This window comes from Platalea leucorodia, assembly GCF_965183815.1.
Source record: "Platalea leucorodia genome assembly, chromosome: 3".
Taxonomy (NCBI): Eukaryota; Metazoa; Chordata; class Aves; order Pelecaniformes; family Threskiornithidae; genus Platalea; species Platalea leucorodia.
This window is the reverse complement of record NC_138825.1, coordinates 26554993-26575883: the sequence shown is the minus strand read 5'-3', so window position 1 is coordinate 26575883 and position 20891 is coordinate 26554993. Positions and strand designations below refer to the sequence as shown.

Sequence of the window (20891 nt, the reverse complement as noted above, 5' to 3'; positions counted from 1 at the left end):
GCCTGTCTCGTTGTAGGTCGGTCCTCGCCGCTTCCCCTGCAGCATCTCTTGGACAGCTACCAGTGCAGCCAAGAAGATGACCACCTGTCCTACGGGGAAACGGGAATGCCGGTCCCTCCTTTCGGCTGCACCTTTTCTGCAGGTAAAGTCACCTTCCAAAGGGCTCTTTTAGGGGCCAGGGTGTGGGCACCGCCGTCAGCTTTTTTTTTAAATTATGTCTCATGATTTGTTTTCCGATTGTTCTAAAGTGAGCTGGTAACAGTGTACTTGCACCTAGATGAGATATAACTTGGATCGTGGTGCTCCTAGATATACTGGCGGAAAGTATTCCCTTAAAGAAGCAACTACAATGCATTTATTTTAATGTCTCTTTGTTCCAGTTTTGTCTGTTTCAAGGTATGTCCTCTTGGTGACAGTGCTAGGCTACACAGTTGAAAAATTGGGCTTTGTTCAAAATATGGAAAAGATATAACAGGATGGAGAATGGTATGTAGAAATCAAAGAGGTGGATGGATGTCACTAGACTGTCACATGTAACGTTTCCCGATGATAAATACATGATGAGTGAAGTAAGTGTGGAGGCTGCTGGATCTTTAGGGCAAAACTCTTTCATTTGTAGTACTCTGGTTTTGGTGTGAGCTTATGCATTTCTCCAAGACAGCTTCCTGCTTTTCCAACTCAGATCCATAGAAAGTACAGGAGGTTATAGATGATAAGTGGTATAGATACAGAAAACTATAACTAGAGAACTATTATAGCGGGTGAAAGAGGCCATTATCTCAGAAGTTGCTCCTGCAGCCATTTGACTGCCCATGTATCGTAGTTCCTGAATGGAACATCTAGAAAAAATGCTTGCCAATATTTCTGCATTTTGAACATTTAAATTGCTATGTAAATACTGTTTATTGCACAGCTATCTATCTATTTGCTCTGTACCCTGTTTAAAGCGTCTGTGGCCCTTCACAAAGAGCAGGGGCATGATGATGAATCAGCAACATAATACACAAATACGTTTCAATTTCTTTTCAGCCCCGAACTTGGAGCATGTACTGGCAGTTGCAAATGAAGAAGGATTTGTTAGACTGTATGACACTGAAGCTCAAACTACCAGCAAACTCATCTTTAAGGGTAAACATTATATAGAATGTGATCTTCATTTGATGTGACAAGTACGTGATTTACTGGAATCAAAGAAAGCTTTTTGCAAGTCATTTAAACATAAATGTGGGCAGTACTTAAATCTTTTCATATACTTTGCTGCGTCTTTACCAAGCAGCAGTGTGAGTGTGCTCTTAGAACAGCAGTAGTAGATGAATTGTTCTGTGTTGTTTTTCATGCCTAAGGCAAGCTGTTGACAAGTTTTCGGATTTCAGTGTCTGATGTTCGTTAGTCTTCTGCAAAACATCATGCTGCAATGCACTGAACTAATCTTGGCTTTTGTTTTCTTGTTAGAATGGCAGGCTCACTCCAATGCTGTATTTGACCTTGCCTGGGTACCAGGGGAACACAGGATTGTAAGCATGTCTTCTGCCATCTGATTTTATTTTTAATGCTTTGGCAACTGTGTGCAGAAAATGACTAAAGCTTTTTATTTTTTCCTCTGAAGGTCACTGCTTCAGGAGATCAGACAGCCAAGGTGTGGGATGTGAGAGCCGGAGAGCTTCTCGGCATATGCAAAGGTCACCAGTGTAGCCTCAAGTCAGTTGCTTTTTCTAGATTCGAGAAAGGTAAATGGTGATATTCCCTGTTGTCTGTTTTTTTCCTTCTTCTTTCCCCCTGGCACATCGGTACTTTTGGGGCTAAAAAGGGCTTTGGAAACTGACAGTTACAAATAGCAGAGGCAGACGGAGCAGCGACCTAGCCAGTGAAGGAAAACTAACTTGTTTGAACTTCATGGTGACCTGATGCTAACATCTGCACATTTCTGATCTTGGGCAAGTTTAAGACATGATATTGAAATCATTCAGCCCTTACTTCCATACCTAAGTGTGTAAATACCCTTTTCATAAGCTGTTTTCTCTAGAGTAGTAGTAAAGAAAGACGAGGAAGAATAAGGAAACTAGTCAAAAAGCATGGCAGAACACTGGCCTGATTTTTGTATTTCTAGGACTGGCATCCCAAGGGTTGGGGCAGAAGAGCCAGAGGCACATAGATGGCATTGTACTGCATTCAGTTAATGAAATTAGCACTTTTGGAAGCTAGTAGCACTCTTTTTCTTTCTCTCAGCTGTGTTCTGTACTGGAGGCAGAGACGGAAACATCATGGTTTGGGATACCAGATGCAACAAGAAAGGTAACTGAACTTTCAGATATGTATCAAAAAAGCTTGGTATCTCATATAAAAATAGTACTTAGATGTACATGTTGGACTAATGTTTTCAGTTACAATATAGGCAACACTTAAGTAAGAAGATTGTCAGATAACAGTGGACTGCCTTAGTGCAGTAAAAGGGTGGAATAGGCATTTCTTCTGTGTCTAATACATTTTTCCACTTTCTAACAGTCTCAGATTTGCAGTGTGATACACATAGTGTCCTGACAATACCCAGTGTATTGGTAAGGAGATAAGGGGGTACAGAATACATCCTTGTGTGGGACAGTACAGAGAGAGATGAGCTGGGTGAGAGTGCTTAGGTCAGAGCCATTCAGAGGGATGCAGCGAAGCTGGGAAGGCTCCTGCCAGAGTAGGAAGGCAGGCAAAAAGTGCAGGAGCAAAGGAGCTTGTGAGTGCTGGGAGCAACTGAATGTATTGTGGGAACACCTACTAAATGCCGGGTGAGCTCATTCTACTCCTTTCTTTCTGTTTCCTGGAGCTTTTCCTTCCCCGGTCAGGTCATGCCCTTATGCCTCTTCCCAGTTCCCTGCTCTGTCCCAGAAGTTTCCTGGCCTGTGCTGCCAGAACACGTCTCACTCTTTCATCTGTCCCAGGTTCCCTGGCTCTTCAAACTGGCAAGTGGGGGAAAAGGGAGGCTCCACATGACTGAAGTGGAAGGTACAGAAAAAAAAGTAGAAAAGTCACTTTACTCTAGTAAAGCAGTAAGTTTCATAAAGTGAGGAGTAGCAGACAAAAGGCTGATAGAAAATTATGAAGTTGAGTGGAAAAGCACTGGAAACCCATCTGTGAGTACAGTTCTACTCGGGATGAAATGGGTTCAACACTCCAGATGAGGATGCATGCTGACGACCAGACCAAGGGGTAATGATTTCCAAAGGCAGCCTGCCTAGGCCAGTTCTAGCTTCAGTCTAGCTTCAGTGTCCACGCTACATTGACCTCTGCAATTTTTTGCAATATATGCTCCTGTTTTCTACTGTGTTCTTCTCATTGGTTTCGTACGTAACTTATAGTTTTTGTTTTCAGAATACATTAATGATCTTAAAGGTTAGTCTCAGCCACTTTTTAGGATTTTTTCCAAACTGCTCCCTGTTTTATTAAAGTGATGGTGAAATTGCATAGAAACTATTAACTGGGATGTCTTTGATTTTTTTCAGATGGATTTTATAGGCAAGTGAATCAAATCAGTGGAGCACACAATGTGGCTGACAAGCAGACTCCTTCCAAACCAAAGAAGAAGAGGCAGAACCTAAGAGGACTTGCTCCCTTGGTGGTAGGTATCTGGGGAACAAATGAAATGTAGGCCTGTCTTCTGAGGACAATGTTATTCATAGAAGTCTTCCTAAGTAATTGTCGTGAGAAATATTTGGCTTGAATGTGGTAAATGCTTAAATTTATCTTTGCAGAGGGAGGTTTTTGTGTCATGGTCACTTGCTATGGCTAATTTTAGACATTGTTTAGTTGTCTAACAACGCATGTGCCATCAAAGCCATCTTTGTGCAGATGCCATGTGAAAATACATCTTCTTTTTCCAGAGAGGAAAGGAGTGCTCCAGAATTCCTTTTTTGAAGGGGGAGATAAAGAGGGTTGTAATTTTTTTTTCCTTCTTCCCCCCCCCCCCCCCCCCCCTAATTTGACCACACCAATAACTGCCTTCCTGGAGTAAGACGTGGTCTTATTTAATCTATTAAACCTTGTGATGAAGGCAGCTCTCTTATCTTTGACCTGAAAGGTATAACCTCAAACACTTACCTCTCAGTAGCAATTTCACTGGTGGGAGTGTTTGAAGGATTGTTGTGTCCTAAATGGCATCTGGTATTTCCAGGTTCTCCTGCCTGGCTAGGAGGAGGTTTCCTCGGTATTCGCTTGGCCTTGGACTAAGCAGCAAGATCTTGCTGACCTTGAAAGAAAATAAAGTTGTGGGTTTTTTCTTTTTTTTTTTCTTCTTTTTTCCTTTAAGGATTTCCAGCAGAGTGTAACTGTGGTGCTGCTTCAGGACGAGCATACTCTTATCTCTGCAGGAGCTGTTGATGGGTAAGGAGGGAGGATGCCTGCTTTTCTATCTATTCTGCATGTTCTTCTTAGTGGCATAAAAAGATTGGGCGTTTTTTTTACTAAGATCAAACAGTGGCCCACAAAGCTACAGTTGCCATTAGGTAGAATCAGCAGAGCTACGCTGCCAGCTTGCTTTGACAAAGCTGAATGCTGCTTTTCTTCCTTACTGGAGATGGCAGTGCTGGGACAAGTTGTGCACGTGGTAAATGCTCATTTTAGTGCCTTAGCTATGGGGCAGAAGGAGAGCAGTTCTTACCATCTCTCTATTCTCATGGACCTATTGGACCTCAAGTAAACAGACTATTGTTAGACAGTGAGCTGTTCTGGGATGCAAGTGGGTGGTTGCTGCCTGGATATGTGTAGGCACGCTCGAGAAAATGTTGCCTTTAGTTACAAAGGATGCATTCTTTTAGGTGCCAGATCTGTTGTTGATCTTGGAGCTCAAGCAAACTGTCTCATTGATCAGCATGGCGATTACCCTCTCAGAACTCGATTCTTTACCAGGCTCTATGTGGTCAGAGCCTTTCTGAGGCAGATAAGATTGACTCCCCTGCCTGTGACTCATGAGAGGGGCTTGCTCCTGGCATCCTTGTATTTCCTTTTACTAGTTGAAGAAAGTTGACTTGCGGGCTCATGTTGTATCTCGTGTTAGTTACAGAAGACAATGCTTCTTCTTCATCCATAGCCAGCAGAGCAATTTTTTTGCTTTCAGCATGTCTCTGCTCTAGTCTTGCTCAGTTGTGCTCCTTAGCACTGGACAGTCCTCGGTAATGAGCAACCTGTCTTCCTGTGCTCTTAGAAGGCCCTACCAGCATTGCAAAAGAAATTTTGAAGCTGAAGACACTTGTGCTTTTCTATTTCAGTGTGATCAAAGTATGGGACTTGCGCAAGAACTACGCGGCTTACCGTCAGGACCCGGTGCCTTTCAAGTCTTTTTGCTACCCTGGAACCAGTACTCGCAAACTTGGTAAGTTATTGGATGATGTATTTGTTAAAGTGCAAAGTGAATTTAAGAAGTACTGACAGTGCCATCTTTTATCTTTTTAGCCAATTATTGATCAGACTGACAAGGTCAGCAGGGTATTTTGATGGCCTATACCAAATTTTCAAGTTGAAGAGTGAAAGTGCCCCACTTTTGTATCATTGCACCAATGATAAAAGCTTGCATAAGCTTCAGCAGTGCATTTTCAGAACTGGAGATAAGGGAATAATAGAGCTCTTGAGGTAGAATTTAGCTAGTCGTTTTGATGCACGAGTAGGAATCAGACTGAATTCTTTCCTTGCATTGTATCTTGCAAAGACAACAGACCAGACTGGGTTTTTACATCATAACCTTCCAGAGTCAAGCAATACTTGAAGCTGTTTGTTACCAAAAACAATAGTGCTCTTGTTCTTATTGCTCTGTGCTTCTTTGTATCTTAATGCCTTACAACGGTCTGATGCAACACAGTAATTCCTGATGACTTGTCTAATCAACTATTTTTATGTGGTAATGGTCAGTGTCAGTCCCAAGAACAGAAGGGAAATCCTTGAGGAGCTGGTTGTGAAATAATTTGCTTGCAGGGAGAGATTTTTCTTGAACCTAAATCACTAGCAAATCAGAGGATGGCTTATTCTACCAAAGCGTGAGGGTTCCTATTTATTTTTAATCTCTGCTTCTACAATTGGTTGCTCCTGTTATCCATTTGAAACTATCAAATAAATCGCTTGCCTGCTCTGAAGGTGAGATTCCTCTCTAAATACCACTGTGAATCCTCATGAGAAAATGTAGATTTTGTGTTAGAAACTTTCCTTCTCCAGCAAGTGCTCTGTCAAACAAATAAACTTTCCAATGACAATCTCGTACATGATAGAGATCCTTTCCAAATTTCCTCTCTAGGCATTTCTTTGAGAATGCCTGTTTTCCAAAATGCTTTTTGTGGAATTATTTCTTATGAAGAACTTCTCTATTTGTCTATAGGATATTCTAGCCTGGTTTTGGATTCCACTGGTGCTAATCTGTTTGCTAACTGCACTGATGACAGTATCTACATGTTCAATATGACGAGTTTAAGGACCATTCCAGGTAAGCATGATGTCCGTGGAAACAGCTGCAAAAAATAGATGTTACAGAGCATAGAAAGGCAAGTTTCTCCCTGTGACTTAGAGAGACCAGCCTGAATACTTCGGAAACCTATTCCATGCTCTTATGTCTAAAGCTACCTGGGACAGAAGGCACTTGTTACAAGGGCTGTTCATATTTTGTGTTAACCCATTCACATAAAATTAATAGCACAAAAATTTACATAAGTGCAGGTACTGGTTCACCCAGACTGAGACTAAGGGTAGTTTGCATGTTATCTGGTGAGGAATGGCTAGTGTCCAGCTGCTACCCACATGAAGCAAGTTTGAATCTTCTGCTTCACTGATTTTTCAAGCTCTTACATATGAATCCATGTAAAATGGTCATATTCAGATATTTTAAGGTGTCTTTTAAATTTAGCTTCTACCACAGTTTCTGGGAGAAAGCATCCCCAGCATATTTTGGAGATACTTCAGCTTTTTAGATTCCTTCCGCTCTGTATCTGTGACCTTTACATTGACAAGACAGCCCACAGATTTTGGTGCACTGAGCTGCTATGTCATAGGCTGCTTCTCAGAAAGCAGCAAAACTTGTTAGATACATTCCAGCCAGGCACATGATTTAGTTTCCATTGCCTTTTCTCAGTCTCTCAGTTAATTGAAATTAAATGAACAATGTGTCCTTCTGTCTGCTCTTCAGGAAGGCAGTCTGGTGGGTGGGAATGCTTCCAGAGTCGAGAAGTGGTGCAAGTAGTAAATATTAATAGGTCGGTTGTTGAGGTTAAACCCCGGGTGCCACTGCTGAGCTGTGGAAATACACTCGCCAGCCCGTCCCCCGGCAGGAGTGGGCTTTCTCCGAAGCACAGGGCATCCTGCCCTCAGCCTCCTCATGGAGCTTTTGCCTTGGGTGTGCAGCCGATAAAACCCAGTGAGAAATCTCAATTCATCCAGCTGGATGAAACATATGCGGCTTCTCGGTGTGCCGCTCTTCCCGCAGAGGGCAGCGCCTGCCCGCGGGTTGGTGCCTCTCTCCTCGCTTGCTGGCTTTCATCCCGATTGCGGCTGCGCTTATCTGGTATGTAGGCAGCTTTAGGTTGCAGGGGGACATGAGGAAATCCTCACTGTAACAGGACTTGCCGGTAGGTCCGGCTTAGGAAAGGACTTGCTGTCATGTAACTGCCACACTGAGCGAACTGCGGGTAAAAACCAAGGGATCTTTTGGGGTCTCGCAAGTTTTCAACTCGCCCTTTCTGCCCTGATGAGACGTAGTGCGGCCGAGCGCTCTAGATCCACACTCAGCTCCTGTGCCGGCTGCCGGCTCCTCTGGTCCTCGCAATAGGGGAAATGACAGCCATTCGGGGCGATGGTTTCAAGGCTTTAGCAAACACTACTGAGGCTTTAAATATAGGCAACCAGCGAGTGTGGCTGACACGATGCAAGTTTTGTTGATGAAATAAAGATGCTGGCAGCAGGAGGAAGGAGCAGCAAGCGCCTTCGTTGCCGCCTGGGTGGAAGAAGGCCCTCGCTATGCTATCTGTGTGACTGCTCCTGGGGCTGGTGATGGCGGCCGAGAGAGGAAGAGACAAGGAACCTTAACCAGAGTAGTGGGGCAGCCCAGGTGATGTCTCAGCCTGCTTGTGACATGGGTGAAGCTAAAGCTTTAACGAAACTGCTGCTGCTTCTTAATGCTGTGGAGAGAGCTGTTCAGGTAAACCTGCTTTGTTTGGGAAGCCTGAAGGGCTCCCGTTGAATAATAAAGACTTCCTGCCCCGGGTCCCCAGAGCAAGGGAGCAGTGCAACCACTTTCTCCAGAGGATATGTGGCTAGGCAGGAAAAGCCTGTAAGATCAGCCCTGCTTGCACAACCGACTCCACGGCTGTGCATTGAGTGGGGCTTTTATTTTTTTTTTTTTCTTCTCACAGTGGCGGTTTTCAGCGGGCACCAGAATTCAACCTTTTACATCAAATCCAGCACCAGCCCAGATGACCAGTTCCTGGTCAGTGGTTCGAGTGACTGCAACGCATACATCTGGAAGGTGAGGCGATTGGGAGAGACCAAAGTGTGCAACCTGGAGCTGCTCCACTTTCATTTTATTTGCTTTTCATGTTCACGTAGGACACTCCCTGCCTCCCACTCCTACTTACAGCAGCGTGGGGTTAGCTCCTGGCATGTTGTGCTCAGAGTGTGTTGCTGTCAAGGCTAGATGTAACTGTTTAATGTAAAACAGAGCTAACCTCCTGCCACCAATACGTCTCTCATCACTGCTGCTTATTGCAAGTTGCTGATCTTAATCTGGTTTTAATGGGCATTAAAATCCTCTTTCAATCCTGGTGATTCAGCCAGCTATGACAAGTAGACAGACAATTCTCAGTTCATATTTAGCAATGGAGCACATTAACAGAAACCTAACAATTTAATTGTTTTAAAGGGCAATCTTTCCCCCTGCTTCCCCTTTTTCCAGCTCTTGCTTCAGACATAGCTTTTTCTCATGCTTACTTTACAGTAGTTAAAGCCTTTGTATTACAGCAAGGGCTCAGCCAGAGCCTTCAGCAAAATTCCAAAGCACTGTCTGACAGCCCAGAGGCTTCGTCACTTGGCATCTTGTGCTGACGTGTAGGAAAGGCAAATGTCACCAAGTTAATAGCAGGGACCTCAGAATAAGGTGTGTTTCAAGTTTGGCTCTTCATACTTGACAGCCATGCGGGAACAGAGTGGACTTCTTATCTGAAGTAGAATAGACAGAACAGACCACAGGTGACTGCTTATTTCAGGTTTGGGATAATTTTTAAGGAATGCTGACTTGTTTACCCCTTTCACAATGAGTTTGAAAGTAAAATACAAACCTTTAAGAGCAGAGGGCCAGCCTGCTGTGATTGTGGTTTGAGCATGTATTCTCTTTGATTTGGAGAACACTTGTAAGCAGCTAGGTTGCTTACTCAGAAGTAGCAGGAGTGCAGTAGCATGGCTACGCCCATGCCAAGTGGTGTAATTTTAACATTCCTCATGTTCTGAGCGAGTTCAGCAAAAATACCTGTGCAAACTTGGGTTGCGCATCCTGGGTTCACGTGTTTTGATACCTTCTTGGAACGCAGGCAGGGACTGGGTTGAGAGTATTCAAGGATGTCATTACATCTCAAAGTTTAAGCATTTAAGCACATTTAAAATGCGTTCATGTACAGAAGGCTTCTGTTGCTATCACATGTGGGTGACAGATCGTACTGCATATTTATTAAATAAATCATCAGATGATTACTTTTATTTTAATCCTACAGTCGTGTTAGAAAGTGGGACTTCCAGCGAAACTGTCTGTTTTGAGATCTGTCATACCCAGAGGCTTCTTAATTTGTTTTAAATGTTGGCAGATTTTACTGACTCTGAAACATACGTATCTTTTCCTGGGATGAGGACTTACTATGCTGTGAAAAAAACATGGTCAGATATTGCATGAGCAATTAACAGGTAACGTTGGAAAGAACTTAATGAAGAGCACTAGCTTTCTCTATCTAGAGAGGAATGAAAGGTAGAGCAAGACCTTGTCAAGGAAAGAAAGGCAGAGCAAGACCTTGTCCATGCAGATTATTTCTTTGAGAAACTTTTGCAGCAGTGCTAAGTTGTGTTTGGGTCAGCAATTCCCAAGGAATACTGTGGCTAGAAGTTACTGCTGACGAGGACGCTGTTTCGGTCTGTTTCCATATATAAATCACTTCCAGGTGATGAACGCTCACTTTATTGTGTTGGTGTTTTTTTTAATTACTAGTTCATTGATTAATGAAATGACTCTTGAACAGCTCTAAGATTATAAAAGTCAGCAAGCAGAGAGGCTTCTCTCTACAAAGATGGTACCTAGCTGAGCTACCTTCCTGGAATAAAAAAATACTTCTTATAGACACATACTTCCATCCTTCCATTGTCCTTTGAATCCTCTGGTACAGACCACTCTGAGGTGACCATATTACATTATCCTTTGGGCTATCCCAGCATTGGAATTTAAGTGCTTCTGTATCGTATGGTGCATAAAACTATATACACCATTTTATGCCAAATCTTGAAGATGGATACAACAGCTGTTTCAGTGAGTAGAGTAACTAATAAAGTCTCATTTCCTAGGTTTCTCTTTTTAACCTTTCCACAATAGCTCTAACTTCCCCACCAATATCCTGTCAAATCAGGCAAAAAGCAGCATGTGCTGTAGCTAATCCTGACTTAACATGCACAGACTGGCCGACTGTTTTCTGCCAAACACAGTGGACACAGCTATAACTATGCATCCTCCTTTCACAATAATATAAGTTGGTTTAATTTACACTAGTATAGTGTAAAACCAGTGTGTCCCAGCAAGAATAAGTCTCTTCCTCTGCTTTCCTTTCAGCAACCAGTTGCTACTAGACAGCTATTGTGTCTGTTATGTGTGTATAGCAAGACCACTATTAAATGTAAACAAAGGCGTTCTCTGCACCTAGATCTCCTGTTGTTTATTCCCTAAATAGGGATTTAGTTTCCATGGCATTGCATGTTCTGGCAGAGAAGGGAATATTCTGACCAAGGCATTTAGTGGATATTTAGTCAAGTGATTGCCTCTGCTATGCCAGGAAAAGAAAAGCAGCCTGTTAAGATGAACCTGTTTGTATCAGAACAACTTAAGATCTGAAGCTGGATATTCAATTGCGGTTTTGCAGGCTGTTGTAGGAGGTGATCCACAAGAGAAATGCTTGTGTGTAAATCAGAAGCCTTCCCCGATGTCTTGCATCTTCCTTTGAAATCTGAATGTAATGTCTACTCCTTTGCCCACAGACTGAACGATCTATTCATTTACTTAGTCGTTTATGCAAATCCCCTTGATAAATCCCCCTTATAATGTCACGTCAATAATGGTGACTCATAGCTCCAGAAAGGATTGTCTGCTGAAAGCATGCAAAACTTGGATATAATCTCTCTGTGTGTGTATGCATGTGTGTTTTCTTCCTTGGGTCACTTAATGCTAGCATCAGCTGTATCTTTCACATGAGCTGTAATCGAAGATTAATAGTAATACTGTAGAATAGGAGAAAGATTTTTATGAAGGGTGTAAGAGAAATGGAGATCAGTTTAATGAACATGAGTGATTTAGGGAGCTTTTTTATGAACTCTTAAGTGGGTCTCTGATCCAGCTGGTTGGTTGGAGGAGGTACAGCCACTTGGCAGTCACACAAATGCCAGTTCTGAAGCAGTGAAGGTTCATCTATAGGATTTTGTTGTTGTTGGGTTTATTTTTTTAATAAACCATTGATCTGTGATTGGGACATTTGTAAAACGCTAACAGAATATATTTGCCTATCTTGATTCAAAGTATGAGCTTCCCAAACTTTTAAGCATCTTACCTAGAACAGGTAGAGGTAAAATGCTTGTGTCGTGTTTTGGGCTGACAGCTTTGGAGGCAGAAATCCTGCGTGCAGCAGGAATTCAACAAGTGTTTCCAGGCATGTCAGTACATCTCAGTGCTGACCAGCTGCTTCACCTCTAGAAATGAAACATGAACTGATTCTTAGGGCTCCATTGGTTGTTGCCTCATGATGACTGGCTGAGAGCATTTGATTTATCTGCCTCATATAGGAAAGATGGAAAGTATTCACATGCTTCACAGGTGGGCTGTGGGGTCTTTTCTTAGTGATGTATATTAGGCTGCAGGGCTTCTGACTGTATACTTGTTTTTCTATGGAATTTTTAAGGTTTCTGAGCCCAGCCTTCCTCCACGGGTACTCCTTGGTCACTCTCAAGAAGTTACCTCCATTGCTTGGTGTCCTTCAGACTTCACTAAGGTTTGTTTTCTGGAAAATTGTCTTTCCCATGAAACAATAGATGTAATGTGGCAACACCTGCTTTTCAAAATTCCAGCAGTATTTGTTTATTTGGGAGGAAATTTTTAGTCAATAATTTCTAAAAATGTTCATTTGGGGGGACAGTAAACCAAGCTTGTCACATGAGTACAATGTATCAGAACTTTTTCATTATTTTCAAATAATTTAGGCTATTTGGTAAGACCTAGGAAATTGCAAATGAACAAAGACCTCTACTGATGAGAGTTTGTGACACTACCTGCAAGAGACAAAACTGTGAAACCATTTAATCAGGGCTTTCATAAGCCAAAAGCTTGTTTTGTGGTTCCATACTTACAGCTTCCTTACCTGTCTGACCATTGATAAATCTGCTAGTCTTGTACAGAGCGGCAAGAAGTTTTGAATGCCCTTTAAAAAACATGTGGACTCTTTCCATTGTGACCCTTTTTCAAAATCTGAGCTGTTTTTTATGACGTATTTGTGTGTACACCCAGAAACCTACACTGAAATTAGGTCAGTAATTATGCACCAGGTATCACTAAAAGGAAGAGAACTGCAGTAGGAGGTTGGTTCAAGTGATTGGCCTAGCTCAAAATGAGAAATAACCCTGAAAAATCCTAGACAGTGTCCTAATAATAGCCAGTTTCTTTCACCCCACAGTATCAAACAAGTCAGCCACTTTCCCTAGCTTGCACTATAGCACTGAGTCTTCAGAAAAGCGTTGCAGTGTAGGAGGGTCAAGTCTTGCAGGCAAACAGGAGGAATTGTTCTAGTTGTGTAAGATACCCAAAAATATGAGAATTAGCATTTTAGATTAAATCTGTGATGTAGAGGTAGCCCAGCATCCTGATCATGATGTGTTGGAAACGCAGACCAATACAGCCTTTAAAATCGTTACTGACACAGGTAAGAAATAGTCAGCCATTGTACAGATGCCAAAGCATGAAGAAAAGTGGAAAATGTGGTGCTAAGACAGTCCAGGAAGCTGCTTGGAGTGATTTGAGAGTCAAAGTTGCTTTCTATAGGGACAATATTGGTGTCACAGAGGTCATAGAGGCACTTTCTCATCCAGATTACCATGAACTTTGGCCACAGCACTTCCTTTTTCTTGCTGCTGATTCCCATGTGAGTCTCCAGCTAATCTGTCCAAAGAGAGCCATAAAATGTGGGATAGGCGGGTTCTGCTGCTTCTTCAGACAAGATTCCACAGATCCTTTTGGAGCACGTGATGCTGCGGCGGGAATCTAGACCAATGTTTCTAGCAGAGGTGGTTTCCCTGCCAGATACTGCTGACGTCTGACTCTGAAGAGATAGCGCTTAAAGCTAGTGCAACAGCCTTCCAATGTCACCTTCTTACTGTGTTGCAAATGTTCATCCACAAGCAGAAAAGATCCTGAGTAACAGACTTAGATGCAGGTGCAATTGTCTACCGAGTGACTGAAATCTCAAAATATGTCCTGGCCCTTCCTGAGCAGCCTGCTGTCTGTTACAGAGTTATGCAAGGCAAACCGTTACTGGTGACCGAGATTTCTCTAGCAGAAAGACATGAAGGCGGCAGCCTTGCCTGCTTTAAAGAAAATACTGCTGTCTGGTACAGTAACGAAACAGAGTTGGGTTGTTTTGTTTGTTTTATGGGCAAATCTTGTCCCCCCTCAACCAGGCTTCACCCTCATTCATATTGGCATGGTGTGTCGGGTGTAGCTGTTCTAGCTCACTGGGCCAGTGATCCATAGGATGTGCCCTGGTTACTCTAACAAACTAATTTATACTGTAGATTGCCACGTGCTCTGATGACAACACTGTGAGGATTTGGCGCTTACGATGTCGTCCTGAGGAGGAGAAATCAGGATTCAGCAAAATCAACTTGGTGGGCTGGGTCACTCAGAAGAAACCAGAAGAACAACGTGGAGCAGGTAAGGCCCGTGAGCTGAGATATCTTGCTCTGCAACATGGCTTCTGAATTTTGACTGTTCTCTGTACCAACAAAAGCCTTTGGCTTGTCTTAGTCTTCTATTTTTTTTCATATTAGGCAATAATTCATATAGCCAGACAAACACTTCTACTTGTAAATACTTATGCCACCAACAAGACAAGCTGGCTGAAACAGCTTACAAGTGTGCCGAAGTCTATATGACCAGACTGCAAAGCAAATATTCATTAATACAGCTTGTTGGGCAGCCAGATCTTTGGTGGGTATCAGCAGGGTTCAATAATTGAACAGCCAAAGGAGACGTCATGTGTGCATGCACTGTAGCAACAAGTCACACTTTTTTTTATATCAAATCATAACTGAGGACAGTAAGATCATATGGTTTTTCCAGTTTTCTAGTTTACCCAGTAAAGGGCTGACGGGACATATACAGCCTTGGAACTCTGAACTGTTTCCTCCTGCCCAGTTTTGAATTCTGCACAGGTTTCTTTGCTGCTGCTACCACTATTACACCTCTCTCTTCAGCTTTATGCAGTGGTACTGACTGTCTAGACAGACAAATGCCACATAGTGAAAGTACTTCAAAAATGCACACAGACAATCATGATGTGATGATAATGTTCCAGAATTAATCAGTAGCGTTCATCTATTCACATTTTAAGGCTAGTTAACAAATGCAACACCTTTCTACAAAGCCTAGGCAATCAGACAAGCTGTGCAGCATGCTCTCACAGCTAGCAAGCAGATCTGGGCTCTATGGAGAAGCTACTCACTGGACAGTACCCTAGACCAGAAGAAAGGAGCCCTGGATCATAGCACTATTTTGACTTGTCTGAAAATCGCATTTTGTTACAGTAGAGTAGGTGAAAGGAGAATAACCCCCCCAAAAAGTGAAATAAGATGAGCTTCTCTGTAGAGTAGCTCTGAAACTAAGAATACAATAGCTTCCCAGCAGCTGGTGGTGCGACTTCCTGTGTTCCACCTATCTTTTCTAGCCACCCTCCAAATGAATTTCACCTTGGCTAACACAAATAAAGGCTGACGGTCTCCAAATCCCACTAATGGGATAACATTACCTCTAACCTTTTGCCAGTGAGTAACAGTCTTGCAGGAAGTTTCCAGGACAATAGCAGGGAGAGTGCCAGGTCTGCTCTGTAGCTGGTAAATGGTTTGTGTGCGCACACACTCTGCTTCAGAGAGGGCTCAAAAATCAGTTCGTGTACTAGTTTCGGCAAAAGAGAAGTAAGCATAGGTCTAGTCCAGAAGCCTGAAACATAAAGTAGCTTGTACACTAAAACTTTACAAGTCAGCTTTGGCAATTATACTAGAAAATTAACTTATTTCTCCGTGCTCTTGCTGCATTGAAGTAACACAAGAGGGAAGAGGAAGTACACAGACACTGCAAACACAACAGCAGGCTTCCTGCTGACCTTGGCTCTTGAACACAAAGCACGTGCTCTTAGAATATAGGAATTATCTGCAGAGACTGATTCAGAGCTGGCAAGCTAAGTACTATTTCAGACCTGCTGGGATGAGATCTAGGTAGTTCCACACCCATTTATGTGGAACAAATTGTGAGATTGATGTTGTGTATTGACTGTTGACCTATATCGTCAAGTGTAGCAAGCACAGTTTCCTTTTCTTTGGAAATTATTTTTGTGGTTTCCCTAAGTTACACTACTTTCTCTATGCTTTTGTGTAACCAAATTTCTGGAGCAAGCCTGTGCATGGACAATTTGTTACTCTTAAATCTGGAGACTGATAATATCACTGTAGAAGATTTCTAGCAGAGAAGGTAGGAAACATTGGAAATAAACTGCTTTGGTGTTATGCAGGTTGACTGCAGGTATTTACAGTATTGTACTACATGCAATGGCAGCATAAATGGAAACAGTTTGAAACTGGCTTAGCAGAAGCTTGAATAATGCATGCAGTCTTATTAAAAAAAAAAAGCAGACCTTCGTATTCTTTACCTCAAGTTTGGGGATGTTTCCCAAGTTTGGGTTTGCTTCTTGCTGTGACACCCATCCAACTTGCAGGACAGCTTTTTTTCCCTTATCCAATGTCTCCACAGTATAACTTTCAGACTGGTTTGGGATTGAGAGTGCTCATACCCAGCTAGTCATGCAATATTTCTGCTGTATGAATTTGTAGATGGTCATTAAGGATCAAGAGTTGCTGAGCTGGCTACTTCTCTTCTACCTCTAGGAGCTTAGATTTTTAAGTGCAACTAATTTCCCAGCTGAGATATTATTGTCTTGTAAGTTGTCATTGAAGTAAAGATTAGGAGAACCAATCTTGGCAGTTACTTTCTCCTAGCTCAGATTGAAGCAAGTTGTTATGAAGTAGCATATTTTATCAGGAAAGGAGCCTTTAACTCTGTTTTGTGTGTTAGAGTGATTTGTAGTGGGATCTGTTAATACAGGATCCTATTTAACTTTGCTCTGATGCACCAGTACTTGTATTTTGGATACTAGATAATACAGTGCAAGGAAGGATCGAAAGTGGCTTAGTATGGTATATAATCAAAGAGCCATGTAGGTGCTCACTCAACACATTATTTGTGAGACAGCCCGGTGTCCTAAAGAAAATGGCAGGTTATTCACACTAGACTTCTCATTGTTCTAATGAAGTGCCTTATAGTACAGTGCTAATGCTGAGAATTAGGAGTTCAGATTAAACCCCCGCTATACAGAAAAAGTTTAGAGCTCTTGTGCTCAGCACTGGAAATGCATAGAGTAACTAAAGTGCTATCCCATTTAATTTCATCACCGCAAGTTAGATGAATGAGAAAGCAGGCATCTAACAAACCCACTAATGTGTTCCCTGTTGGAAGGTGCCAGAAATAAAAAAAAATTAAAAAAAAAATTAAAAACCCTCTAATATTGCTGCAGGCCAAGATCTCTGCTACATATGATTCCCACTGTTACTAGTGTGGTCCTTATGCTCCTACCTATGACTACTGTTTTAAGAAGCTGGGTATTCAGAACTTCTTTTTTAAAAGCAGGGGGGTTTACATCTTGGCTAGTGAGCTCAAAAGCCACTGTGAAATACCTGTTTGGGAACCATTTGTTTTAAAGAAATAACTTACTACAGTGACAGATTTTATTTTCTTTGGCATTTAAGTCCTTGTTCAGGAGGTGAAGAATTTCTCACATTTCTCTGGGTGTGGTAAATAACTACCATCTTCATACTAATATAGCATTGCAGAAAATCCTCCAGCAAAAAGACAAGAGAATGAAAGTATGTCCTTTCCTGTTCTCACTCTTTTTTTTTCATCTTTAAAATATGCAACTATTAACACCTGACTAGGAGCATTATTCATACGGTAGGGCATTATAGCGTAAGGCTTCCTTGGTATTGTAATTAGCTGTGGGACCTGCTTACAATACCTTTGTCCCTCATCTCAGTTAAAGATGGTAGTGCAGGTGAGGACCAGCCTTGCTCTCAGGCAGCATCTCAGTACAGACCTGTCCGGACCAAGCTACTGCAAGGCTTCCAGCAAGGCTAGATAAACTTGGAAGATTCAAGATCTATTTTGTCTGTCTGTCAGTCTCTTGGCTGTGTAAGAGTGCTCATTACAGAAGGGACAGATATCAGACATTACACAAACGTACTGTATTATACTTATCAATATGATATAGGATTTTACATAGGACTTGTACCAGTTTAACTGAAATTAGAGGGATTTACGCAACGTTTTCATTCAAAAGGGTATGTCTGAGAAGCAGGGTCAACACTGAATTAATCTCCTAGTTGGAAGGGGTGTTTATAAAAGGGCTGTCTTTAATCTGCTGTTCTGTGTTCCTCATCAGACTACTTATTTCTCCCCTATCAGGACTGCCAGCCAGCCCACAGAGTACTCCTGCCAAGACCTTCACAGTGGGCAGCCCATGCATTTCCTCGCCACGGCCGGCTGCCTGTGCTCCCATTTATTCTGGAGACCTTCCCCTGTCTACAAACACTCCGACGGGCGCTCTCAAAACCCAGACGGCCACAGCCTGCACCCCAGCCAAGCGGAGTGGAGCCAGCCCATGTGCTTCTCCCAAACTGATCCCTTCCTCCAAAATGTCTATTAAACATTGGGTTACAAGGACTCCGTGCTCTTCTCCTCCAGAAGTGGGGAAAAAGGCTCCTTCTCCTAGAAAAGCCCTGGCAGAAGTCACCCAAGGTCTCCTGGAAGCCGCTTGCCCTCCTAAAGCCCCACACTCACAGTTTGAAAAGCGTGCCAAGAGAAGGCTTGACTGCAGCAAGGAGGACGACGTGGGGCAGAAGTGTCTGCAGGCCTGTAGCTGTGTGACTGAACTGGACCATGTGGCTAAGAAATCCAAGCTGAATTTATGTCACTTGGCTGCAGACCAAAAAGCTTGTGATGAAGGCTCTCTCAGCCTGTCTGACTTGGATAACGACCACGAAGGCTCCAACCACAGCCCAAAAGAGCCTTCCCTTCCTGGAAGCCATATTAATCCATCGGGCGTTCAAACTCCCCCCCATCTTTTCAGATCTCCATGCGGGAAAGACACTGAGGTAGTAGATAAAGAGAACAGTTCACCTGAAAGAAAAAATTGGTTGTCTGCTCTGGGAGAGAAGCTCCGAACCAGCAGAGCTGACAGCCAGAGCGCATCAAACAGCCCCCCGTCATCTTGCAGTCCCAGTGCCAAACGACAAGAGGCTGTGGCAGCGGCCACTTCGCTCAAAACTGTAAGTAGGACAGTCAGTGACAGTGGTCATGAAAGAAGTTATCCCTAGCTGCCACTCTCCCCTTGTTTGTTCTCTCCTTCTCAGGCATTCAAAGAATTATCTGATCCCTTTGATTATGGGCAAAAGGGATGATTTCTGGCCTAATAAGCCAGATACACTAATGCTGTTATCTACTAATCTACTCCATGCCGGAAGAGAATTTTTAGGATGTTGATGTTCCTCACTTTAAAGGGACTTACGGCACGCAGGAGCTCAGAGATCCTCCCAGTCCCCAGTTGGGTGTTTGAAGGATGTAGCCGTCATCTGAAATACAGCTGTACTCTGAGAAGCACAATAATGACAGCACCTTTCCTGGCAGATCTACTGTTTATGTGTTTATGTTTATGTTTATGTTACTGGAAAGCCACTTTAGCATTGGAAGAAAAAGCTAAATTTTCTTGTAGCCCAGGTAGCAAAATAATCTGTTACCCATGTTAAAACCATTGGGCTAAATAATGCCTTCAGTTCCCTCAGCTGAACACTAGCAGAAAACAAAGGAATTGCAAAAGAGTCAGAAGACAGGACTTGACCTACATAATCCTACTCTTGATGTACAAGAAGCCTGGCACAGAGCTCATCCTAGGATCTGAAAGTTAAGCTTGTAAAGCAGCTAAAAAAGTTGGCAATGAGGGCATGAGGGTTTAACATGCAAACTGAGAAATGATAATTACATTTTTTAAAACAAACTGAACTTGACTCATGTCTGAAACTGCACTCTGAGTCCTACAGTGTCTTTGACTGAGTCTTGTTTTGGTAAAGGTTAGGTAAATTTTCACTCATCAAATTTTAGTTGTACTCTCAATTGAACATCTGATGCTGGATGTTGTTGACATCATTAAGGCTTATTTTGGTAAAGTATCTCATGTCTTACCTGGTTTCCTCTCTTCCAGCACTTCTATCAGACGTGAAGTAGGCAAGCCACCACTCTTTAAGTTACACATAGCAGCTGAACTCTTCATGTTGTGGTTGTACCAAGAAATCTTGGTTATAGTAAACCTACAACTCCTTGTGCTTTATTCTGTGTGTGTTTAAACACAAGACAGAAAGATTTGCCCTGGAGAAAGGTTACTATAGAACAATTATCTTTTTTGCCCAGTATGCTCTAGTTCAGATTTCAGGATGCTCCTGTGTTGTACTCAAAGCCTGAGGAGGTGCCTGGAACAACAGCAGCAGTTGTTGGTCTGCTACATCTTGGAAATCTGCAGCCCTCTTATCTGCTGTAGGGAAGCTGAAACTGCAGAGAGTGCTTTTCCTATGGCAGTAAGACAACCCCAGGTTTTAGCCAGTGTTTCCTGTAGTAGTAAGCCTCTTATCTGTGAGACAAATAGATTATAGTAAAGAACCTTTCATTTACTATCTTAGTTGGGAAGCTACCAAACTGGAGCAATGGTGGAGGGCGACTTTAAGACTCTTGCAGCATATGAACTGTTAACCTAGAAACGTTTCTTCTTGGTTTTGTTTTTTTTTTTTTTTCTAGGCTGCAACCACTTCAGTTTCCATGAGGAAGATCTGCACATACTTCCACAGAAAGCCACAGAATGACTGAAGCGGCATGTGGCAGTTGCACCTGATGGATGTTGACACTGTGGTATCAAGACCAGATTTAGCAACGCCAACAACGATGCGCCAGGATTACACAGTTTGTTGTCAGACATTCATAAACTTGGGGTTTTATTTTCCTGTTTTTAAAGCCGTTAACACTTGAAGTCAGCTGAGTGTGGAAAATTTACACAATACTTATAGATACTCATGATCTCATACCGACTTCAGATGATGGATTTTTTTAAATAAAGAAAAATTGAGTATTTTTTACATGGCAACTGTTATAGGCCAAAGACAACAACAGCTCTGCTGTGCATTGTTGACAGGCACATATAGCTTGTCAGTTTATGCTACTAATCTGCCGTTGAAGCTTCCTCTAATTAAGAATAGTGTGTAAATCGTTGCACCCTCCTGAAAAG

The 20891-nt window shown here is 42.5% G+C and overlaps 1 protein-coding gene across 1 annotated transcript; it reads left to right on the top strand.

Annotated features, from left to right (window-relative positions):
* Positions 1-90: 90 nt before the first annotated feature.
* Positions 91-20476, top strand: DTL (denticleless E3 ubiquitin protein ligase homolog; the record flags this gene model as incomplete). The annotated part of the gene is made up of 14 exons (XM_082308032.1): positions 91-142; positions 1030-1128; positions 1453-1514; positions 1607-1727; positions 2227-2292; positions 3489-3604; positions 4292-4365; positions 5250-5353; positions 6347-6451; positions 8370-8482; positions 12153-12242; positions 14035-14173; positions 18029-18891; positions 20408-20476. The coding sequence occupies exons 1-14, from the start codon at positions 106-108 to the stop codon at positions 20474-20476; spliced, it is 2058 nt and encodes a 685-aa protein (XP_082164158.1). The 5' UTR covers positions 91-105.
* Between the last annotated feature and the right edge of the window lie 415 nt (positions 20477-20891).